A 21,418-nucleotide genomic window follows, 5' to 3' on the forward strand; every position below is an offset into this window, starting at 1 on the left:
TAGCTTTAGCTCCTTTTACTTGCAGCCACAGACTTCGAGAATAGCTAGCGTTCTATTCAAATAGTCTAAATTTTCAATTACATATGCCTTTTGTATCGCGTGGATTTTAAACATCGTCCTTTACCTTACGTAGTTTCAGTTTCGAGGAGCGTGCACGGGCCTAACGCATAGCGTCACTTTCTTGCGTTCAACGCTATCGACGATATTAATCTTCATGGCAGCGAGTCTGCGATGACCCGACGCGTTCAAGAGCAAACGATTGCATTCAGAACTGAACGCTTTTGTGTCGCTGCGGTTTTAGCAATTCTTTCAACGTCTTTTGTTCGCTGCCCTTCGAGGAGCGCACATTGTGCAGAGGTCCGGAACGAATATGCGTCCTCACACGTGGGATCGATCCATATGCTATTGTTTTTTTAACAATAAAGATGGCCGTAGGAGATGGTCTCGTTTGTCATTCACAGTATACACAGCCATAGTTACATACCGGAAATGCAGTTATATAATAACGACCTCACATGGAGGAAAGACGCGCGTGAGCGCCAAAGGTGTCATAGGATGACGGTATCAATGCTGAACTCTGCGTTTCATGCATTGTGTGGTCCCAATATTGGAAGCACTCACGCAACCAACATGCGACATAGTCGTGTACGAATGAGTCTAACTGGCAGACGACACGTCAAGATACTTGGTAGATTGGACGCTGAAAGTGAGAAATGGATAGCGCTGTTGAACATATGTTTCAGCGCGAATGAACAACAAATCTAACACCGTTTCTGTCACCACAGAAGACCAGCGGCATGGCCACTGGGAGGTGGTGGGTTCGAATCCTACCACCGGCTGTGCTGTCTAAGGTTTTCCCTGGGTTTTCCGAAGACTTTCCAGACGAACGTTGGCACAGTTCCCCTGAAGTCTGCCTAGGACGCATACTAACCCCCCTGTCCCCCACTCCTTCCTGCTGTCCTCTCTCCATCTGTCCACGTCTGTACGCCGCTCATAGCCACCGTTGCTTCGCGGCGCTAACACGAAATAAATAAATAAAAAACACCATAGAAGGATATATGTCGTTCCAAGCAGAATAACAACTTTGCCCAATATTGGCTCGTCCAATATGTTGGACCAGTATTGCCAATATATGCATCCAATATTAGACCGAGGTGTTGTGCTGCTTCGGTTGGGTAGCTTCTTTCGGCGCTCTCTCTATACTCTCTATTTTAAACTATTTCAAGCGGCACACAAGAAAATTTGTGGCACATGAAAATTTCATTCCCCGCATCACCACCAGCAATGGGGCAGAGTATCGCCCCCTGGCGATGAAATTCCCAATCCATCATTTCGCAATAAAGTTGTTGTTGTTGTTTGAGTCAGAAACGCAACCTCATTCAGCGTCCTGATGATTCCTGGCGGTCCGATAATTACTCGACACTCCCAGCAAGGGATGAACAGCACAGTATATTGGCCCGATACGGGCAACACTAGTCCGATACTGGACCAATATAGGGCAAAGATACAATACACAGTTGCGCCAAGATGTTGTGCTGCGTGGGAGCCAACCAGCACAATATCGATATCGATAACACCGGTCCAGTAGTGGAACAATGTTGACTATATTATCCACTCAATATTGAGCCAAAGATGGTACGCTGCGTGTATATTTGATAATTTCGAAGCTAGAGTGTAGCTAGCGAGCATTACAATTCCCCAGGGGATAATGTGCTTGAAGAAAAATACTGTCTATGGGGGGGGGGGGGGGGGGGAACTCAACCAAACAACCAAACTCAACCAACCAACTCAGAATCTTTAGTGGGTGGAAAACGAAGTGCTTGTCTCATGAAATAGACGACTTCAGAAAATCCCAGAGAGCTTAGCGTCGCTGTGAACTGTGGGAATTGCTTATCAGAAAGAAGGAGGAGGTCTCCAAACTGTTTCGATTTCTCCTCTCTCGGCCCATAGTCCACGAGGTGTCAAGGTCAGCGAAAACGAAACGTGAAGGACAGTTATCCCTTCCTCATGACAATAATTTCCCAGGATGCAACCCGTGCGCAAGGAGCACTGGGATTTCCTGAAATCGACTATTGTGTGTTACCTTCGCGCTGCGCATCTGTGTGATTCCAATGTCGCCAGCTTACCGTGATTACGACGCTACCGGACCTCACCGGTTACGGATCTACTGGGAACTAGAGGGTGACATAGAGAGAGTTCGTATACACTATTCGAACCAAAACTACACCTGCCGTGAGAGAGAGAGAAAAAGAGTATAAGTGCAATGACCGTGTCTTCTGTTTTTGTCACAGAAAAGCGCGGATCTCCCCGCGGGTGGAATACGCTACGGACGTAAGTCAGCTGTTTGCGCAGCTTACCAGTTCCCTCTCTCCCTCGCCCGTGGAGCGACCTCATTGGTCCCTTTGTCAAATAATGTGGCAACATTTCAAGGGTGTGGCGCACGTGTTTTCTTCTGACTCATGGCGGTCTAAGAATACCCTTTCCCTTTATTGCTTCCTTGTGAGTGGACAGACACCTCGTCACGTGGTTTCTCCAAACTTTACTCTCTCCCTTGCACGGAGACAAACAGTCGTAGGCGCTCCCTTCCTTACCGTCCCGTGCGCCTCCTCTACAGGAGGCCTTTGTCATTTCAGCTTCAGACACACGTCGACAATATGTGAAAGTGACAAATCCTGAAACACACACGTGGGCTAAGATTTCCATCCCCGAATTTTGATATGTAAATGAGCCGAAACCGAAACCGCGGCGACCGCTCATGCACGTCAGTGGGCCACGTGATTTGGAGCGAGGGACATGATTGGAGCAGGTGCCGCTCAGCTGGCCAAATAACCCGTTTTCCGGCCTAGATAAGCCTCCGTCGTAGAGAGTACCGCGCGCGTTTTGGGTTTCGGCTCCTTTGCATATCAAAATTCGGGGAAAGGATATTATAACGCACGTGCGTGTTTCGGAATTTTTTAAACGTGGAATGGCTTTTAACGCGGATATAGTCAAATTTGGAGACGGAAAAAATGCAGTTTCCGACGCCTCGCGACAGATGGTGCAGCGCTGGTGTTCCTAGTTCTTATTTTACTTCCCATTGCGCTTTCACGCAGAAACGTATAAGGAAACCTTGCACTTTTCGAGCTTTACGGCAGCTTTCACCGTGCTCAACAGATAGAAATCTAGTGAGAAACGTGTATAACTGTTTCATGTACAACACATATCCGCGTGTGAGCTGCGTGGCGCGCTTTGTTTTCCGCAATCAGCGAGAAACAAGACCACTCTGCTGGCTGTGATGAGACAACGCGGCACGGAAATAGGCGGGCATGCCAAGCCGCGGAGCAGAGGAAGGGAGGGCGGCAACGGAGAACTTACGGAGCAGCCAATGACCGCTAAGCGGCAGCCATCACGTGACTTTTCTCGACCTTAAGAGCAACAATGGTGGCCGCAGGATGGGGCCCATGTTGGTACGTTGGTATGCTACGGCGGTAAAGGTACGGTACGTGGCGGTAAAGATCAGGGGATGGCGGTACTTTCCCCAATCCCGTGACTTTAATCCTCCTGTTTCCTGGTTAATCCTCCTGGTGAGAATGAAGTTTCACCTCCTGTCTTTCCTACGTGGTTGGGACCCAAGCACAAGTTCGAAATATCCGAAAGTTCGAATTAACGGAATTGCACTGCATAGTACTTTGAGGACGACTCCAAAGTATCACATGCTCCTTTTACTTCGTCTCTGTTTGTATACTCGCAAAAACCACAAACATAAAGTAGTTGCACTCCCCGTATCATTCACAATGTCTTGCAGTATGGGCAGGCTCACTTTATCAAGTTCTGTCATCCGTTCATTATTCACTAAACTGAAGCTGAAACACACATCCCTCTAACAACAAACAACAATGCAAGCTCTTGCCGTTCCTCACGTATAGCAACACAAACGCAATGATGTCAATCGTTAAATCTATTTTTTTTTTATGTACAATCTTTACATTACACTGACATAAGCAACAACTGCACATGTGTCGGAAGTTCATTTCTGGCTTCAACTTGCACATTTGCAACCAAACTGCAACATCAGGATGCTTCGAGTGTGACTGGTGCACCTGCTGAGGCAGTAACTGGAGCAAGCACATGAACTTGCATTGCACGGCTCCAGTTATACACCTGACCTTGTAGGAAAGGTTCCAGCTTGGCCGAGGTAGCGCCCGATCCATCGGAAGCTGGAAATAAACGAATGTTCCATTTGTATCCATATTTCAGGAGAGATTCATATGAATATTGTTTAGTCTTGTCTTCATGTTTGTTATGCACAAAAGCTCGACATAACAACTTTATTTAATGATGACCGTATGCACCAAAAGTTCCCCTCCAGAGGTACAATCACATTGATTTGCTTTAAAACAATCATAATCGTTTATCAATCAAACTTTTAGCTTTTATGTTCACTATAAAGCACAGTAGAACTCTGACGTTATTTGAGTTTGCACGGGGCTTTTGTGTTTTTAGGAGATGACAGCACGCAGAGAGAGCACAGTAGCCAAGGCTCCTGTCTGCAGGGATCTATAATGTCATATTGTTAAATTGTGAACAAAACGTAAAAACAAGCTTTATTTGAGTGTTCTTCAATGCTATATGCCACACTATATCCGAAATTACAACTTCGTAGACAGCTTTGTTACTGCTCACGTACTATCTTCCACCTTTTGTCATTACCATTTTGATGAATCATATTCATATCTCCTATCGAGAAGTGCCCATTACATGACCAAAAACCACACCAAATTAGTCACTGAAAGGATGCAATTGCTGAAGAGTCATAGCCCTGCATTCAATTTTAAACTTGTGTGCCTTGTTCTAAACACAGTTATACTCTGATTTGTGTCACAAAGTTGCTAAGCTTCTATGGCAAACTTTCACATACAGGAGGTGTAATGACCAGTGAATTCTCCTCTAGCCATTGTGACCCCTGTTGAATCACTTCCCAAATGAACAACTTACAACTTCTAGATCCAGGGCTTTGCGACGGAATGTACTTGGACAGCCTAACAGTAGGTAGCGGTAAAAATCCCCTGATGAGTGGCTTCACCTCAAGGGTGACTGTGTGCTCTTGTTCTTGGGAGACGTTTACCACTCCTGTGATAATAAAAGGTACAGACTCAATTAATGCAACTGCATGTTTCATAGTATGCCAAACCCTGAAGGAGCACTTCATACTCAGAATGACCCGTTGAGCTGCTGAGTATATCAATAATAAATGCAGGTAATAACAATACTGCACAGAGGAAATATGTTTGTAGTTTTCTACAGTAGTCTATACGATATGTTGCTTCGAATCTAACTTTCATCAGTTAGCATTTCAAGGGATAATGGAAAGATATTAATGATGTATATGTTATACCATAGACCTTAAATAAATTACACAGTAAGACAGTAATGAGCTCACTACCACAACTACATAAGCAGAGTTCGAGGATAGGCAGTATTTAAATACATCATATTTAACGTACAAATACCAGTAGTTTATTTTTAAATATTTGTATGTATTTATATCTTATATTTGATGTTTACATATGATTTTTTGTATTGTCTGACCTTGCTAAGAGGCTTCAGGTTATTCACCTAGTTTGAAAAAGCATGGCCCACAGCTGCGTCCCACACTGTGACCAACAGTTCAGATATACTACGTACATGCACAATAAATCAGTAAGCATGCACGAAGGCCAAGATTCTTTACAGAAGAGTCAAACAACAACAACAACTTTATTGCGAGATGATGAATGGGGAGTTTCATCACCATCACAGAAGAGTCGATTAGCTCAAAATGCACGGAAATTCAACCACAATGCTTTGTTTAGCACAAATGCTGCAAATGCCTATGGATTTTCATATTTCTGGGCACTCACCAGCAGTTCGGCCACACACAGCCCAGATGGCAGGGTCTGGTACCACTTCGTACATGAGTGCATTCTTGTCACTCGGGTTCAGCTGGGCGATGCTAATGTGCATATTGCACGCACATTCAGCGCGGCAGAATTCTGAACCTTTGGATGGCTCCACTCGTACCTTCACTGCATATAACGTCTACAAAGAGCGAAAGAGATGTCCTGTAACTTCTGCCAACTTTGAAAGAGGTACATAAAGAGCCACAGGACAAGGCAGGTTAGACCGAATCGGATTTGCCCGAAATAAGATTCACGTCGGAAGGCCACATTACCTTGTAGTTTTCGATCCTAAAGTCATAATTGTAGGTTTTCTCTACCAGGTCTTCTCCCGAGCCGTAAGAATAGAGCACCGAAAAGGTAAGCCGAATTGGCTCTCCATTTGCATCAAGCATTTCCCACAGGAAATAGGCTGCCTGTTCCGTGTTAACCCTCTGAAGAGAACAAGCAAAATGTCGGGAAAATACAAGATTAATACGATGGCTTAGTGGGAATTCTCCGTTTCTGTATGGTACTGAACTGAATATTTCGTATCTGGACAGATACAGAAGAATTATCTTACCAGGAGCTGTGACGTTGAATTGAGAGGCTTCAGGAAAACATTGTTTTCGTGCGCCACGAGGCTGGCATTACCAACCGTGAACAGTTGAGAAGTCAAGCCTTGGAGTACTACCTGAATATACTTTCTGCAAAGGATGTCCGCAGCACATGTTTAGGCTGTTGCACTGGTACACCGGCTCACGGACTTACCTGGTGCTGCAGGTGTGTACCCTGTGACTGCTCGTGAATGGTGGCAGGAAGTGCAGTTGTACACTTTGCACAATAGTACTGCTGTCATTTGACAGAGTCACAGTAACATTGTACTCTAGCGCTCGAGAATCTCGCTGCTGTCCTAACGGAGCCATTACCACCAGGTCAAATATGGTAGACTTGAAGGCTTCAAGAGTAGGCAAAATGATAACGGCATCTTCTGCAAACTTGTCGGTACTCTGCGAGAATTGTATCCATACACAATGGCATTAAGCTTCATGCAACAGCATCGGAGCAGTAAGGCCTTAGACATCGCATGCACAACGTGCGAATGGATGTGCAATGCTTTCTCGTATTTGTCATAATTTCAACTCTTAGTTTATCATATCTTTAGCTACAACATGTATTTCCTAACAATTACCCAAGAATGCTAACTTGAATGTTCCGTATAAACTTCGCTCGTGTCTCTGTCCCTATATTTATTACCCTCCGCAGACTCAAGGAAATGTTGTCTATTCCATGAACACATCTATGCTCTGAATTTTTACAGGATAGCAATTACATTGTCTATAAAGCCCGTCTTAGCAGGAGGTCACCATATCATGTCACTGTACGAGGTACCAAGCGAGGTACGTCACATTCAGACATATGTGAAGAAGTAGAAACAAAATACTCAACACAATTTTGTGAAGGCGTATGCAGAAGACAAACCTTGATAAGTAAGCCTCTTGATGCCTTTATGATCACTTTTTTGCCTTCAGCAATAGTACAACTTCCACTCTTTACAGCAAGCCCCACTTTTTGCTTCACACCAGCGAGCAGTTCAGCTGCATATTGGTAAATTCAGATGCAAAGGATGCTCACTACATCACAGAAATGTTTAAAAAATGAAGGAAAAGAACACACCCTGTGGCCAATGTAGCTGAAGGCTTGGGCTTTCCATAATAACGGTGAAACTCAGCTGCGGTGGCAAACAGCATTGGATAAATTGTACATCCTCCCATTGCAAATATGCTTGTAGTAAGGCGTAGCTTCCAGATTGCTGAACCTGAAATACATATTAATCTATAATAATCTGCAAGACAAACTTCTAATTCAAATCACACAATACATTTGAGACATTACATCAGAATCTACAGCGTTAGTCTAGCAAACATTACACATTTCGATAACATTGTAAAAATAGAAAAAGGGGTTTGGCCCACGCCAAGCTTTGGATACCGATACCCATTTGTCTGAAGTTCTATGTGAATTTTTTGTAAGTCATCTAGAAAGGAAATTAAAAATCAAGCCAAATCTCGCCCCATGCATTTTCAATGGCCTATACCACGCAAACACTGCCACTTTTTCTTGTGTCTGCTTCACGTTGACATTCACATCACTTCATACAGGCAGTGCTGCCTACAACGATGTGACATGCCCATTCTCAGCTTATGCACCAATCCTCTTGTTCCAGTCTCGTTCTGTATGCTGGTACCACCTGTGTGCAGTGAAATGAAGCACACACAGGAAAAAATGGCAGCTTTTGAATGAGATGGACCATAGGAAAATGCATAGAGTGAGATTTTGCTCGATTTTTAATTTTTCTTCTACAGGACCATAACGCTCACAAAAAATTCAGACAAAACTTAAACGGCTACCAGTGTGCAAAGTTTAGGGTTGGATAAACCCTGTCTTCTCTATTTACGAAGGGATCTAAATGTGTAAAGTGTGCTAGACTAACCCTGTACACAAAGCACCATGCAATCAGAACTCTCACCCTCTGCTTAACAGAAATTTTGTTCACTCCTGGGACAACTTCGACGTCCGCGGAAATGAAGTCGAGCGGCGACACTTCGGCGAGAGGGGCACCCGCTGGCTCCCCAGGAAAGCGAGAGAAGTGTATGCCGTCTGGCCTCGCCAATACGGCGCTCACATTCTTGCAGACAAGAGCAATGGCAGTGCTGCCGTCATGCTTCTGCACATCTTCCATCACAGACATTTGGGGGGCCAGAGGTACTCGCTGACCGCCCTTTGGCACACCCCAGACTGCTACTGGGCTTTCCGGCGGACACTGAGATGCCGTCTGCATCAACGGGAAAGGTTACGCTATTTTTTGCAGCGAAAAAAACCTGCTTCTGATCAGAAGAGAAGGAAGCAGCACTTGCCGTTTTTGACCCCATATCGTCCCGTGAGACTGAGATGACTACTTTCTTACACTGTACAGGAACAGGGATGTGGCTAGTAACCATTAGGACGGCCTCTACTTCACCCCCGGCTATCCAACACTGGGACCCTTCTTTTGGTGGCACCAACCAGGCGTCGGTTATCACCAGGATGTCATTGGCATCCATAGTAATTGGTGTGCCACCTTGACGAAAAGTAAAACATAAATTAAAAATAAACAAATACAGGCACTGGAGAAAGCTAAGCACACGACAGTCACCGTGGCTGCTTAATATTACGTGTTCATCTAAAATGCGAGAAGCTGTTTTTTCTTTTTTTGTCCCAAAAATCTGTTTTTACCCTATTTTACAGCGCCTCAAGTAAAACCCAATTTTTGCCTCCCTATTTTCAAAAAAAGCATAAAGACCGTAAACACAAAGGTCTGAGTATAGTTAGAGCCTGAAGTTTTACGGTTTAACCCGATTCTTCCCCGAATTTACACCCCCGAAATTGAAGGTTGCCTCTTTAGGGTGAAACCAGATTTTCGCCCGGCAAATTGCCCTCACTGAGACGTTCAGTTAGTTTGAGCAGCTGAGCCAGATTTCTCCCCGAATTTAGCGTACTGGAAGTTTTTTCCACCCGCATTTGCACGAATTCAGAGCACGTGTTTATCTACCCAATTTTTACTCCCCGAATTTAGAAAAAAATATTTCCAGAAAACTTCAGGCTCTAAGTATAGTGCAACAGTGGGCTTGAGGACCCGTAAAAGACAGACACACACCCGAAGGCCTTCGTGTGTGTTCGCCTTTTACGCGTCCTCAAGCTCAAGGTTTTCTTGCACTAACGATTCTTTAATAGCTAGCCGCCATCCTCTCGGTTATCTTATCTTGTGTACTAGTACCTGCATCCTGCAGGGCTGACATCTTATCTCGAGCCTGTTCAAAGTGCTGAATTCGCTGATCATGCGCCAGAGCTGCTTGAGCTGAGAGTTGGATGCTTGTCCGCACAAACCGGGGCCAGTCTTGCGTTGCGAGATAGCAGCATGCCACTTCTTTCTGCATCAACAGGGCCAAGTACGTCCAGCTTTCGTCCGTGTAGGTACGCAACAGGTCCAAGAGGAAGGGCACAGCTTTTCGATGTTCACCCATTTGGCTGCAGCAAATGTAATGCAGAGCGTGATGCTGCATCGTTAGCACGTTCGCCAAGTGTGACTCGCCACATTTTCCGTGCACCGGAAAATGTGGTAGTTGGAATGCACGTATATTTGGACACTTACATGTACAGATCAGCTAAATCCTTCCCTACCAGCCTAGCAGAGCGCATGCGACCGATATGCTTGAAGGTGATCATGGTGTGTTCGGAAAGATCCTGCAATTATTTCCAGTGTTGTTCACAAAGTGAACTGTGAAGTATACTGTTACATGCAGCATGCACTTGTTTATATTTAGAGCCTGAAGTTTTCGGGAAATATTTTTTTCTAAATTTGGGGGGTAAAAATTGGGTAAATAAACGTGTGCACTAAATTCATATGAATTCGGGTGAAAAAACTTCTAGTATGCTAAATTCGGGGTGAAATCAGTAGCGGTATGGAACAAATGGTGATGTAACTGAATTTTTCTGCCAAACAAGTAAATTAATGCATTCCTACAGACATCCCAGTGAGGGCAATTTGCCAGGTAAAAATCGGGTTTCACCCTAAAGAGGCAACCTTCAATTCGGGGTGCAAATTTGGGGAAGAATCGGGTAAAACCCTAAAACTTCAGGCTCTATTTATATTTAGAGCCTGAAGTTTTAGGGTTTATCCCTATTCTTCCCCGAATCGAAGGTTGCCTCTTTAGGGTGAAACCCAATTTTTACCCGGCAAACTGCCCTTGTCTGTGGGAATGCGCACTAACTTGTTTGACAGGAAATGCAGTTGCATCACCGTTTGTACCAAACCAGTACGGTCAGTTTGAGTAACTGAGCCCGATTTCGCCCTGAATTTACTGGAATTACGAACATACTGGAAGTTTTTTCAGCCGAATTCGTATGAATTTAGAGCACATGTTCATATACCCGATTTTTACCCCCCAAATTTAGAAAAAAATATTTCCCAAAAACTTCAGGCTTTATGCACCTTCAGCTCGAACTTAAGACCTGAAAATTTCTGTTTTACCAGATAGTGTTTCAGGAAGGATTCTTTAGAAGACAATGCTTCCCTCAGCCTAGCATGGGGAGTCAGGGTCTTGGGATCTATGAAAGGGAGATACTCTGAATAGGTGCCTTGTCATTAGAGGAGGCACTGCAATACCATGACTTTGTCACTGCCCATATTCGTTATTTTCAGTAACACATGGCACCTGGCATGCATGATAGATTTTTCAGTGGACGTAAGCTAACCTGAGTATGGATCTTCGCCCATTCCAGACAATAGATTTACAACCATGTGCAGTTGTTCAGATCCTGCTGTCTGATTGGGCATCAGGTAGCACAGTTCTCCCAGCTCCTTTAACTGCAAAAGTATCATACAGACCCTTAGACAACTGGATCACGGCGTTGACTGTGGAAAAATGCCTAAGTGACAATGCCTATTTACTAGAGCTGTGTGAATAGCAAAATTTTTCTTGTGAATGGTTAACGAATATTTCACTACTTACACTGCGAACCGAATTCCAATAACTCAGAAAAGGCCCAATTCAAATACTTTCGAATAGCTCGTGGTGAAATATTTTGTGGTCTTGAGCTCACTAGATGATTTCTTTCTATTAGATGATGAATTTCTGCTCCAACCATGTGAGCCTTTTATTCAGCATAACATATCGTGAGGGAGGGGTCCCTCTGTGTTGTGTATGGTAGACTGCATTAGTGGGATGACCTGCATTGAGAGTTAGTCAACATGTTCCATGCAGCCTGCTTTGTGTGCATCTCCTCATTTCAGTGTTTACATTGTGAATTTTCTGTACTTTTTTTTTACAAACTGCACATATTTCCATCTGTTACTGAACATAACTCTAAAAGTTGGGAGTATGTTTACTGGAACCTGCAATGCTCAGAGTACGGTGTTCACCATGAGCTCACAAAATCTGTAGACTTTGGTGACAGAATATTGTGAACAGTGTACAGCAGGCTTCACCTAACGCTCCACTGTTATGCGGCGAAGCAGACTTGCAGAATAAAGCCACACACACACACAAAAATGGCAGTAACGTGAAGTGGGCTTCACCTTACTCTTGGAGATAATACGGGGAAGCCGACTTTAGGATTGGAAATAGCAATACATACCTCACTTCAGTATTATTAGTAAAATATTCGAAAATTTAGACTACTGGAAATAGGTTGCAAATAGCTTCAGATATTCGTTTCCTGTTCAAAATTTCGAATATTCGCACAGCTCTAGGAGTTTCAAAAATGTCATCGAATAATACGACGCAGACGTGACTAAACATGTGGATGAAGGTGGAGAAGATCTTCACCTTAGAACCCAACTTGTGAGTTCACTGGGATGTACACATCATATTTGTGTTTTCAAAGATTCCACGACCTCTAAGTTCTTTGCACTTATCAAATCGACCGTACTATTTCATTGAGAACACATGTTTATAATTACCTCACTGGACATCATGACTACTATGAAAGGGACACTCTAACAAAGAAAGCAGCTGCCGGCAGCAGCGTGAAAGAGGGTGTCCTACCTTCTCCCTAGCATAAGACCAGAGTCCAGCAGTGTACAGCGAGTATGCTTCCACCTGGGTCGAGTCGTTGAATCTCTCACATGTTGAAAGCACCTCCAGACAGCTCAGAAACACCCAACAGGCAACAGAGCCAGGCACCATGGACACCTGCAGTATGACGTGCAGGCATTTATCTTGGCTGCTTCACATCAAAAGTGCAGTGGTAGCACCGGTGTTGCCTTTAAACGGGTCTACCACTAGGAAGAAACGGGGACCATAAGCGTGTCCAAAAAGACAAATTACGACAAAGCACTTAACTCAAATCAACTGGCCTGCCACGCCAAATATTTTTGAATTTGCTCCTTATCAAAGCAAAATTAGCAGAGAATCTGAAAGTTCAAGAGCTAGAAACGGGTTTTACCAGGTTTAACCCCAACACATATGACATCCAAACCATGCTAATATTAAAGGGGTTGCGACAAGTCACCCAAGGTTATCTCAGATAAACGTAAGAGACTGTTCTTTGCACTGATATGAACCTGCAGTGAAAGTTTCACAGTGGAGAGGGTAATAGAAGCGGAGAAAATCTCAGCTCGCTCTAGCCTCACGTTGAGGCTGCAGTATATTTGAGTAAATAAATAAATAAATAAAAATGGGCACCACGAGTACCGAAACTGATGCGGCTCTGACATCACAGCCCTCGCCGCCGCCAGTGAGGCCGCGCACGAGAAGTCACGTGCTTACGGCTGCCAATGGGTATTGGCACAGCTCTGAACTCTGTGACGTCCGCGCTTCGCTTGGGAGTGTGCTGGAGGGCTTGTATCTCGTATACTATAATTATATATATATATTATTATACATACTATATTATATATTATACTACGCTATAAGTACGACACGTCGAAGAATAATTCTTTTTTCCTCAGTATTCTGGCATGCAGTACAATGCGTCCATGATGTAATGAACCACACGTATGAAAGTGTCCCGACCCCTTTAAAAAATGACCTGAGCGCCTCGCGAAGAAGCTACATTTATAATGTCCAGTTATTCATGCTTAGAGCCTGAAGTTTTCGGGAAATATTTTTTTCTAAATTCGGGGAGTAAAAATCGGGTAAATAAACATGTGCTCTAAATTCATGCAAATTCAGGTGGAATAAGTTCCAGTACACTAAATTCAGGGTGATATCGGGCTCAGTTACTCAAACTAACTGAACTAGTTTGGTAAAAATGGTGATGTAACTGCATTTGCTGCCAAACAAGTTAGTGTGCTATCCTACAGAAATCTCAGTGAGGGTGATTTGCTGGGTAAAAATCGGGTTTCACCCTAAAGAGTCAACCTTCAATTCGGGGTGCAAGTTCGGGGAAGAATCGGGTTAAACCCTAAAACTTAAGGCTCTATTCATGCTTAAGGCGGATTCGTGCGGTGTAGTCAACGTTCGCTTCCGGAGAGAGTTGGCTGCACCGTCGCGAAATTGTTTTCTTCGCTTTGCTTTCCTCTCGCACTTTAAGGAAGTAATCTAATCGCAGTAAGCCGCAGGGATCTGGAAAACCGCAGTAAGCTTGTCAAATTTGTTGATTGCAATCAATTCACCTACTGCTACTGTAGGGAATGACATCACGTTGGCCCAAATATCGCGGGCGGGTGGGCCGAGAGAAGCGATTTTGTTGCGTCTCCCAAAGACTCCCATGTATTGAAAATTTGACAAACTTCAATTCGCCAAAAATCAGTGGATCGCATCAGGCCTTCAAAAATATGTCATTCCCTAGATAAACTCGAGGGAAACACATCTGTACCTGTTTCGTGTAGAAATTTCGTGAGGTTTATGCGAACAAAAATTCCCCATAGACTTTCTTAAGAAGTGAGTCCGCCTTAATGCTCCGGCTGTCTTGACAATATAAGGCTCTACGCAAAGCTGAGGTGCTTCGTAACCGTTATTTTATCGAAAAGAAATAAAAGAAAAATTCAATCTCACTTCCAGAATCTTCAGTTCCTGTACAGTGTTGTGTAGAAATGAAACAGTGCGATGAGCCATTTCCCATGGACGGCACAGTAGCAGCAGCAGGGAACATTGGCGTGAGAAGAGGTAATTGCGCAGCTCCAGCAGAGAGGCCCCCTGGGCCAGTCTTCTTACAGCTGTTCCATTCTTTATTCCTCTCTTGAGACATAGCCCAGGCCACTCACTGCAACCAACGCTCGCAAACTCGTACAGCCATTCGGGCATATCTATAAAACATACAACATTCTGCTAAGCAATCTACTGCTGTTTTCGCACAAAATTTCAGTCTGACAACGCTGTAGAAATCTCATTACAGAGAACGACAGACACGACGAGCTCCGTAATCGGGTGTTATGAATGACGCAAAAATTATGTTTCTTGCAAATCAGGGGGGTTGAAATTAGGTTTTGTTTCGGGAGCCGTAAAACAGGGTGATATCGGTTGATATCGAGTGCAACAACAGACTTCCGGATTTCAAAAAAAAAAAAAAAGGAAAGTGCTTCTCGCACTTTAGATGAACACAAGATGAGGAACGGTCATGCTAAATGAAGTGCTGTACCTTGTATTCTCCAGTGCTCGTATGGGTATCTGAATTGGCACTTTGCCAAGTTAGTTTTTTTTTTAGTTGTCGTGGTCTACCACACAAAAGCACCATATTTATACAAGTTCCCAAAGCACTGCTGTGTAGCTTGCTGTTGTTATAGAGAGACACAGCAAGGCTTTGCCTCTTCATTCTACAAAATTATTTTCTACAATATAATTTTATAACTGCACTGCCCACTTAGCAGCAGCAAAGATGCAGCAGGACTCATCTTTTGCCATACCGTGAAGAAGTTCTCTTTATTGCTATGTGCAAAAACTAGGCCTGTGCATATAGCAATTCTAAAACTAATGTGAACATGAAACAAATAGTTACGTAACCGAAGTGAACACGAAGCGAATAAGATGAGCAGCATGCACACAGATACAGAGCACATTGACGTGATATGTGCATATGGATATTTGTAGTTTACAGTGTTTGTTTGTAATTACAAACATATGCTATACGTGGAGCCAAAGAGCTCCTGCTAATTTTTTTCCTTATATATATATATATATATATATATATTATGTACTACAAGTAATGAAGAGACTTGGGAAGCCGTATAAGGATTAAAAACAGTTGCTGCTTTTATTACATTAACAATTAGGAGGAGGTACCTGAACTAGATTTACAGTTACAGTTAGGGGTCGACATTTTGGCAGTCAGCACTGCCTTCAACAGGAACTGTAAATCTATTTCTAGTACCTCCCCCTAATTGTTAATGTAATAAAAGTAGCAACTGTTTTTAATCCTTATATGGCTTCCCAAGTCTCTTCATTACTTGTAGTCTATATCTGTTTCGCATCCATCTGTACCCAGTTATCCATACATATATATTTTAGTATCCCCTTCATGAGAAACATCTGAAGATTTACACAGCCCTAGCAAAAAGTGAAGGGAACAACAGACTGGCAAAAACAACACGGCAAAATCTATTAGACTTGTTCAGCCTGGAAGTTGGGACATTATAAACAAGACCGACTGTATTAGAAGCCCTGCCTACAAAAACTGCTTTCCAAAAATGCCGGAACCCCCCCCCCAAAAAAGAAACTAAGTACTAAGTACGCAACCCTCCTCCAGTCAGTGAATTTCTAAGCATGAGATAACAGCACAAACAATTATACCTCCACTAGCAGAGTTGATTACAAACTGTGTGAAGAGCGCATCCAGTTCGTCATATTGCACCAGTGCTTCGTCGTAAAGACCCAGCATCTCCAACATGAAGGCTAGCTCTTCCTGCATAAAAGTTTACGCAAGCAGAAATAAACAAAGTGGGACACCGTAAAGTACATATGACAGCTACCGTAGAAAAACAGTATGCCATTCCCATGCACACTTTTCCTTTTTTTCATATTTTATTTCTCCCCAGAGCTCATTCGCGCAGCAATTGCATAAGAACAAAATTTTTCATTTGTGCAGTCTGACTTGTTCTGATGCTGCCAATACAGCATTGGTTTGTGTATGTCCAGACAGTGTTTCCTATAATATGGTTGGCACATCATGTATGCATGTTTACACAAATTCATAAGGTGGTCATTGCGGTGGAGACAACTGCATTCATTGCTTCTATTTTCTGCAATATTTATCGAGATTCTCGCCCAATCTATATAAATTTTTTAATTTGCTTTAGTTCAACTGGATTTCAAAGTTATAATCCAATACATAAGGCATGACCAATGTGACTGTGGTGATAATGCGGGTGAAAGCAGTGTTTGTTCTGCCACACCCAAGCAGTGTGCAAAGTCTGGCAATTACACAGGTGAAATCGCTGTCCTTCCAGGATAAATGGTATTGTCAATAAGAACAATAAGAAGTCTTTAAGAACACTGAAGTGGGTGAGTTGGTTATGATCAAACAGTGGCATGGCAGCGCAGAAGAAAATGGGGGACAATACGGGACAACCAGGACAGGAGCTGATAGGTAGCTTATGGCAAATATGGCATCAGTATTCACTACTGTCCTCCTCCTCTTTATCTGGGTTACTCGTTAACATGCCTTCTAGTTTAGCTACTTTCTATCTCTACCAGTAACTGGTGGTACACGATAAGTTGGAGAATACCCACCTGGAGGGAAAAAAAATCAATGAAGCTCCACTGGGGTTGGGTGCGGCGCTCTCGTTGTGCGCGCACCCTGTCTTCGTGCCGTGTCATGTGACGACTGCAGGCGTGGAGCAAAGCCTGCCTCAGGCGCACCAACAGTGTCTGCCATGACTCTACCGCTCGGGTATCACTTCGTAGAGGGTCTAGCAGGCTGACGCACCTTATCCCCAATAAAAATCTTTTTAATTTGTATTTTCTTGTAAATACTTTACATTCGTTAATGAGATGTTGCATCTAAAATTTTCAAGTACGAACAAAGGCGTTCTAGATACGTGCCAGGAACCAGACCTTGAACTCGCACGTGACAAGCGTTGTCTTTTTTTTTCAACTATCTCCAGTTTGTTTCCAAATGTCACATGGTGGCATGTCAATGTAATCTTAATCTTAACCTTACTTAAATAAATGCCTCCGCGAGCCTGTGGTGAATCACGGGGTAAGTGATGCATCTTACGTTTGCTGTGGGATGTCGACAAGTTGAAGATCTGGTCCCAAAAAGTGTTTGTACTGACTGCAGTAGACCCCATGTTGCAATTTTTGAGCGGCCTTTTCTGTTCCAGTATTTTTTCGACAGACATATAGTATTTATGAAATTGGAGTTGCATTAAATATTGCTTTTTACTTGTATCTTATGAGACCAGTGATACGACCAAAGCACCTCAAAATTGTACTATAGTTTACCTGAGTTTTCTAAAGTTTACTTAAGTACTACTGGGCATTATTTGTATGGTTAGCACAGCACAAAGTGCTATACAGCAAAGGCACTAAGGTACAAAAGTACTTGGAGTACTTGTACATGAAATGTGTGGGGAGTATGATATGTAAGAGCCCAAATTGCTTGGTTGAGGAAAAGGACAGAGGCAAATAAGAACACAAGAACACATAATTAAGGCCCGGCAAGAGCTCTGTAGGCACACACGCACAAGCAGGAGTGACTGTGCACTCATTAAAATTAGGCAAGTGTGACACCATAGTAATGTCAGCAGCTTTTCCAAGGATGCAGTAAGCTTAGCTGTAAAACATTTGAGCAACTGTTCACGGCCCCCTTATATAACCTTATAAAGTTGAGAGAGCAAACTAACAACAAATGCAATAACGAAAACCCGAGACAAGGGGAAAATAAAAAAGGACGCACACAAACACAAGTCCCAACGAGTCACAGTTGTGTTTGTGCGAGTCCTTTTTTGTTTATTGTTCCCTAGTCTCGGGTTTTCGTTATGGATATCTGCCACCAGCTCGCTTGCTTTATATCATTTTATCGTTGCAACTTCACTGATAGCACATTTGTCAGCATCTGCTCATACGTTCCATGATTACGGAGGGGCAAGGTTGTGGTGCAGTAAAACTCCTTACCTCTCTATAGTTTTACTGGGAAAATCAGCTTTCATGCGATCAAAAACAGTAGTCCGGGGAAGAAGCTTGGTCTTATTGCCACGGCGATTATCTGCATGCTCCACAGCCACTAACATCCAATCATAAACATGGGCTGCTTTTAGCTTTGCCATCCAAGCAATTATGTCATCTTTCACTTGTGTACGATATAGTTCCGCATCCTGATTAAAAACAAGTGCAATGTGTTACTGCCCTAATATCAAACAAATGGTTTTCCAAACAAACATACGGTGCAGTCTGTCCAATAGGTGTGTAGATACGGCTGGTCCAACAAGTGCAGTTCGCATTCGTCTTTCGGCAAGTTGTTTTCGTCGAACTTTACAAAGGTGGCCTCGACGTGAACGACCTTGGGTCCACGGCCGTACGATCTGCAGTGAAAAGTATCATCTGTCTAGTAGGTTTATATTGCGTCTAGCGCATAGTGCGCCCCTTTTGTTGATTACTTTTAGGCACCTATCCCTGTATGATGTAGATGTGCGAAGACCCAGTAAAAAAAAAAAAACTGGTTATTTAGGAAATCACAAGCGCTTGGCATGCAGCAAACATACCGATGACAGCGCGATTTAGCACATGCACTGCAGTGTAAAGGATATTGTCTTCTGTGTCACTAGTTATGTAGGAACGAAATGAACTCCAGTACATTAAAAGTATAACATCCCACAAAACAGAAAGCTATGCTTTGCACGAAAGGAATTCACCTTTTCCATTCTACAGGCTCTTTTGGTAATCCTTCGACTAGAAGTGGCTCCAATGACTGGAACAGTTTCGAATTGCCCTCGTCTGCAACAGAAACACTGCAGCATGACGACAACAACCGAAAAACAGACGTCAAAGAGAGCTGTCACACCGTAAGCAAACGTGCAGTCCTCAAATGCTGCTCAGACAACTCACAAGTAGCAATCGGCTTCGAGTCCATCGTAACCGGCACAGGTTAACCATGTCCAGTTAAGAGTTTCTCCAGATGACACCTTCCTCGATTATCTATGCGTATCGCGATATCTTGGGTAACTGTTCGCATGAAGCTGACAATTTTTAGAACAGAAACCCACATGCACACAGCAGATCAAGTGGGCGGTACTTCCAAAATAAGGTAGGCGCCAGGGGGAGCAACTAGCGAACTAGCCACCTGAGCAAGAGTCACGTGACCACAATCACCACTTGTTTGTTTATTTATTGTACGGCTGCTGACTCAAGAAATGACTTGCAGTACGACGTCAGCGGAAATCCTGTTGTTGTGGAAAAAGTATGTGGCTACGAAAAAAAAAAAAAAAGCTACCACATTCCACGCTGCTGAAGGAGCTGAATAGCTGAAGGTAGAGAGTATAGAGGTAGAGAGCCTCCATGACTGCTGCTAGCTGATGGCGGCTTGTCTGTATGACTACGGGCTGTGTGGCTGGTGTGGCCTGCTTATTACCTCCTCTCTCTCCTTCTTTACGCGGACATGGCTACGACCGCTGAAAGCACGTTCGTCATTGGCTACGGCCATTGAAAATTGAAAACACGATCCCGATTGGCTGACTCTTGGTCGACGATTGGCCGACGAGTGAGCAGGCCTTCTCGGGGTGGTGTTGGCTGTGGCCCGGGTTCAAATCCCGGTGCCGGCTGTGCTGTCTGGGGTTTTTCCTGCGTATTTCTCAGACGACTTCAGACATATGTCAGCACAGTTCCTTTAGAAGTCGGCCTAGGACGGACATTCACCCCGGGGCGTCAGTCGTGACTTTGCCGACCTATGTGAGGTCCACAACGGCGAGCCCTTTCACCACCACCACTATGCCGCCGAAAGCATGGCTGGCATGGCTGTGACTATGATTCGTGGGAATCCCAATGTCTGTCATGTCCAGTGGAGAGCAGGCCTTGTGTTCCAGCTCCCACCCGTGGCTACATGCAGTACGATGATAGCATTCCATGCCCCGAGTCTGGGAGGTGACCTGACCGGGTTCAAATTCGTGCACTGGCTGTGCAATCTGGGTCCCTCAGGCAGATGTCGGCACAGTTTCCTATGTTGTCATCCCAGGACGCACATCCGCCCCCCGCTTCTGTGATAGTCGTGATGTTGCCCGCCTAAGCGTGACCGACTGCAGCAAGCAGTTCCATCATCACCACCTGTTTATTCAAGCACTGCTTGCACTAAACTGTTTGAGAGAAACACTTCCCGAGTTAGTGCACCTGGTGTGCATTGTGTGAAAAACGTGTTGAGTATCTCCCTCAAACAGTTTTGTGCACAGACTGACTTGCCGTTACTACTGCAGGAACATAGCTTTCTACTCCGGACACGGTTCCATTGTTTTTTACATGTTACGGTTGGTAAGATAGAAACCGTCGAGCAAGGTTGTGCGTCAAGCTGAGGGCTGTGGACGTTGCTTCTAATCGGTCATACCAGAGCAAAAAAAGGTTGAGAACCACTAGCTTTATGCATAGTTATCGACAGGCGTCTGAAGCTGGAACAGAGATCCCCCTATAGGGGGGAGGGGGGGGGGGTGCACAGGAAAGTTAGGGAGGAGTTGCCAAACATTTGGCAGGGGAAGGATCTGGTCACTTGGTGGAGTGTGTGATGATCTGGTCATACTGATCTCAAGGTTGTACAAATAACTTGAAGGCAAGATAAATGCTACTTGAAATGTTCTGCGAGGGGCGTAGAAGATTTTGGCACACATTACAGAACCTTCAGCTGGGCAAAACCAATCCGCTTGGCAACCACTGTGGCATCATTCACGATCATAGCCGTCTCATGACATAAAGCCACAAATTATTGCCATTATCATTATTACTGTAGGTTCTCAAGAGCACGTGACCTCACTTGAGGTTCTCTCACTGGACCTACAGGCACATGCATTGACTGGGATGCCTGCTATTCTGACTGGATGAGTTTCGGTATTCTCAGCACCAGTT

General features: G+C 44.1%; 1 protein-coding gene across 1 annotated transcript; it reads right to left on the bottom strand.

The window, feature by feature from the left end:
* Positions 1 to 3,924: 3,924 nt before the first annotated feature.
* Positions 3,925 to 19,631, bottom strand: LOC135401057 (trafficking protein particle complex subunit 10-like). The gene is made up of 22 exons (XM_064633193.1): positions 19,421 to 19,631; positions 19,228 to 19,309; positions 18,759 to 18,897; positions 18,491 to 18,690; positions 17,105 to 17,300; positions 16,166 to 16,277; positions 14,435 to 14,685; positions 12,482 to 12,628; positions 11,190 to 11,301; positions 10,966 to 11,042; positions 10,087 to 10,178; positions 9,712 to 9,962; positions 8,813 to 9,015; positions 8,425 to 8,730; positions 7,572 to 7,713; positions 7,377 to 7,492; positions 6,666 to 6,904; positions 6,478 to 6,601; positions 6,191 to 6,349; positions 5,880 to 6,057; positions 4,975 to 5,109; positions 3,925 to 4,196 (listed from the first exon to the last, which is right to left on the bottom strand). Exons 1-22 carry the CDS (start codon positions 19,443 to 19,445, stop codon positions 4,051 to 4,053), a joined length of 3,432 nt encoding a protein of 1,143 aa, XP_064489263.1. The 5' UTR covers positions 19,446 to 19,631; the 3' UTR covers positions 3,925 to 4,050.
* Between the last annotated feature and the right edge of the window lie 1,787 nt (positions 19,632 to 21,418).

The sequence above is a fragment of the Ornithodoros turicata genome, chromosome 7, assembly GCF_037126465.1.
Source record: "Ornithodoros turicata isolate Travis chromosome 7, ASM3712646v1, whole genome shotgun sequence".
In the NCBI taxonomy this organism is placed as follows: Eukaryota; Metazoa; Arthropoda; class Arachnida; order Ixodida; family Argasidae; genus Ornithodoros; species Ornithodoros turicata.

Excerpts from the sequence above, each read along its gene's own strand:
- LOC135401057 (XM_064633193.1), bottom strand. The coding sequence starts at position 19,445 with ATGGACTCGAAGCCGATTGCTACTT. Across the intron at positions 9,963-10,086 it reads GATTTAGCTGATCTGTACAT|CCAAATGGGTGAACATCGAA; the intron begins GTAAGTGTCCAA and ends CATTTGCTGCAG. Across the intron at positions 7,493-7,571 it reads TCAGCTACATTGGCCACAGG|CTGAACTGCTCGCTGGTGTG; the intron begins GTGTGTTCTTTT and ends ACCAATATGCAG.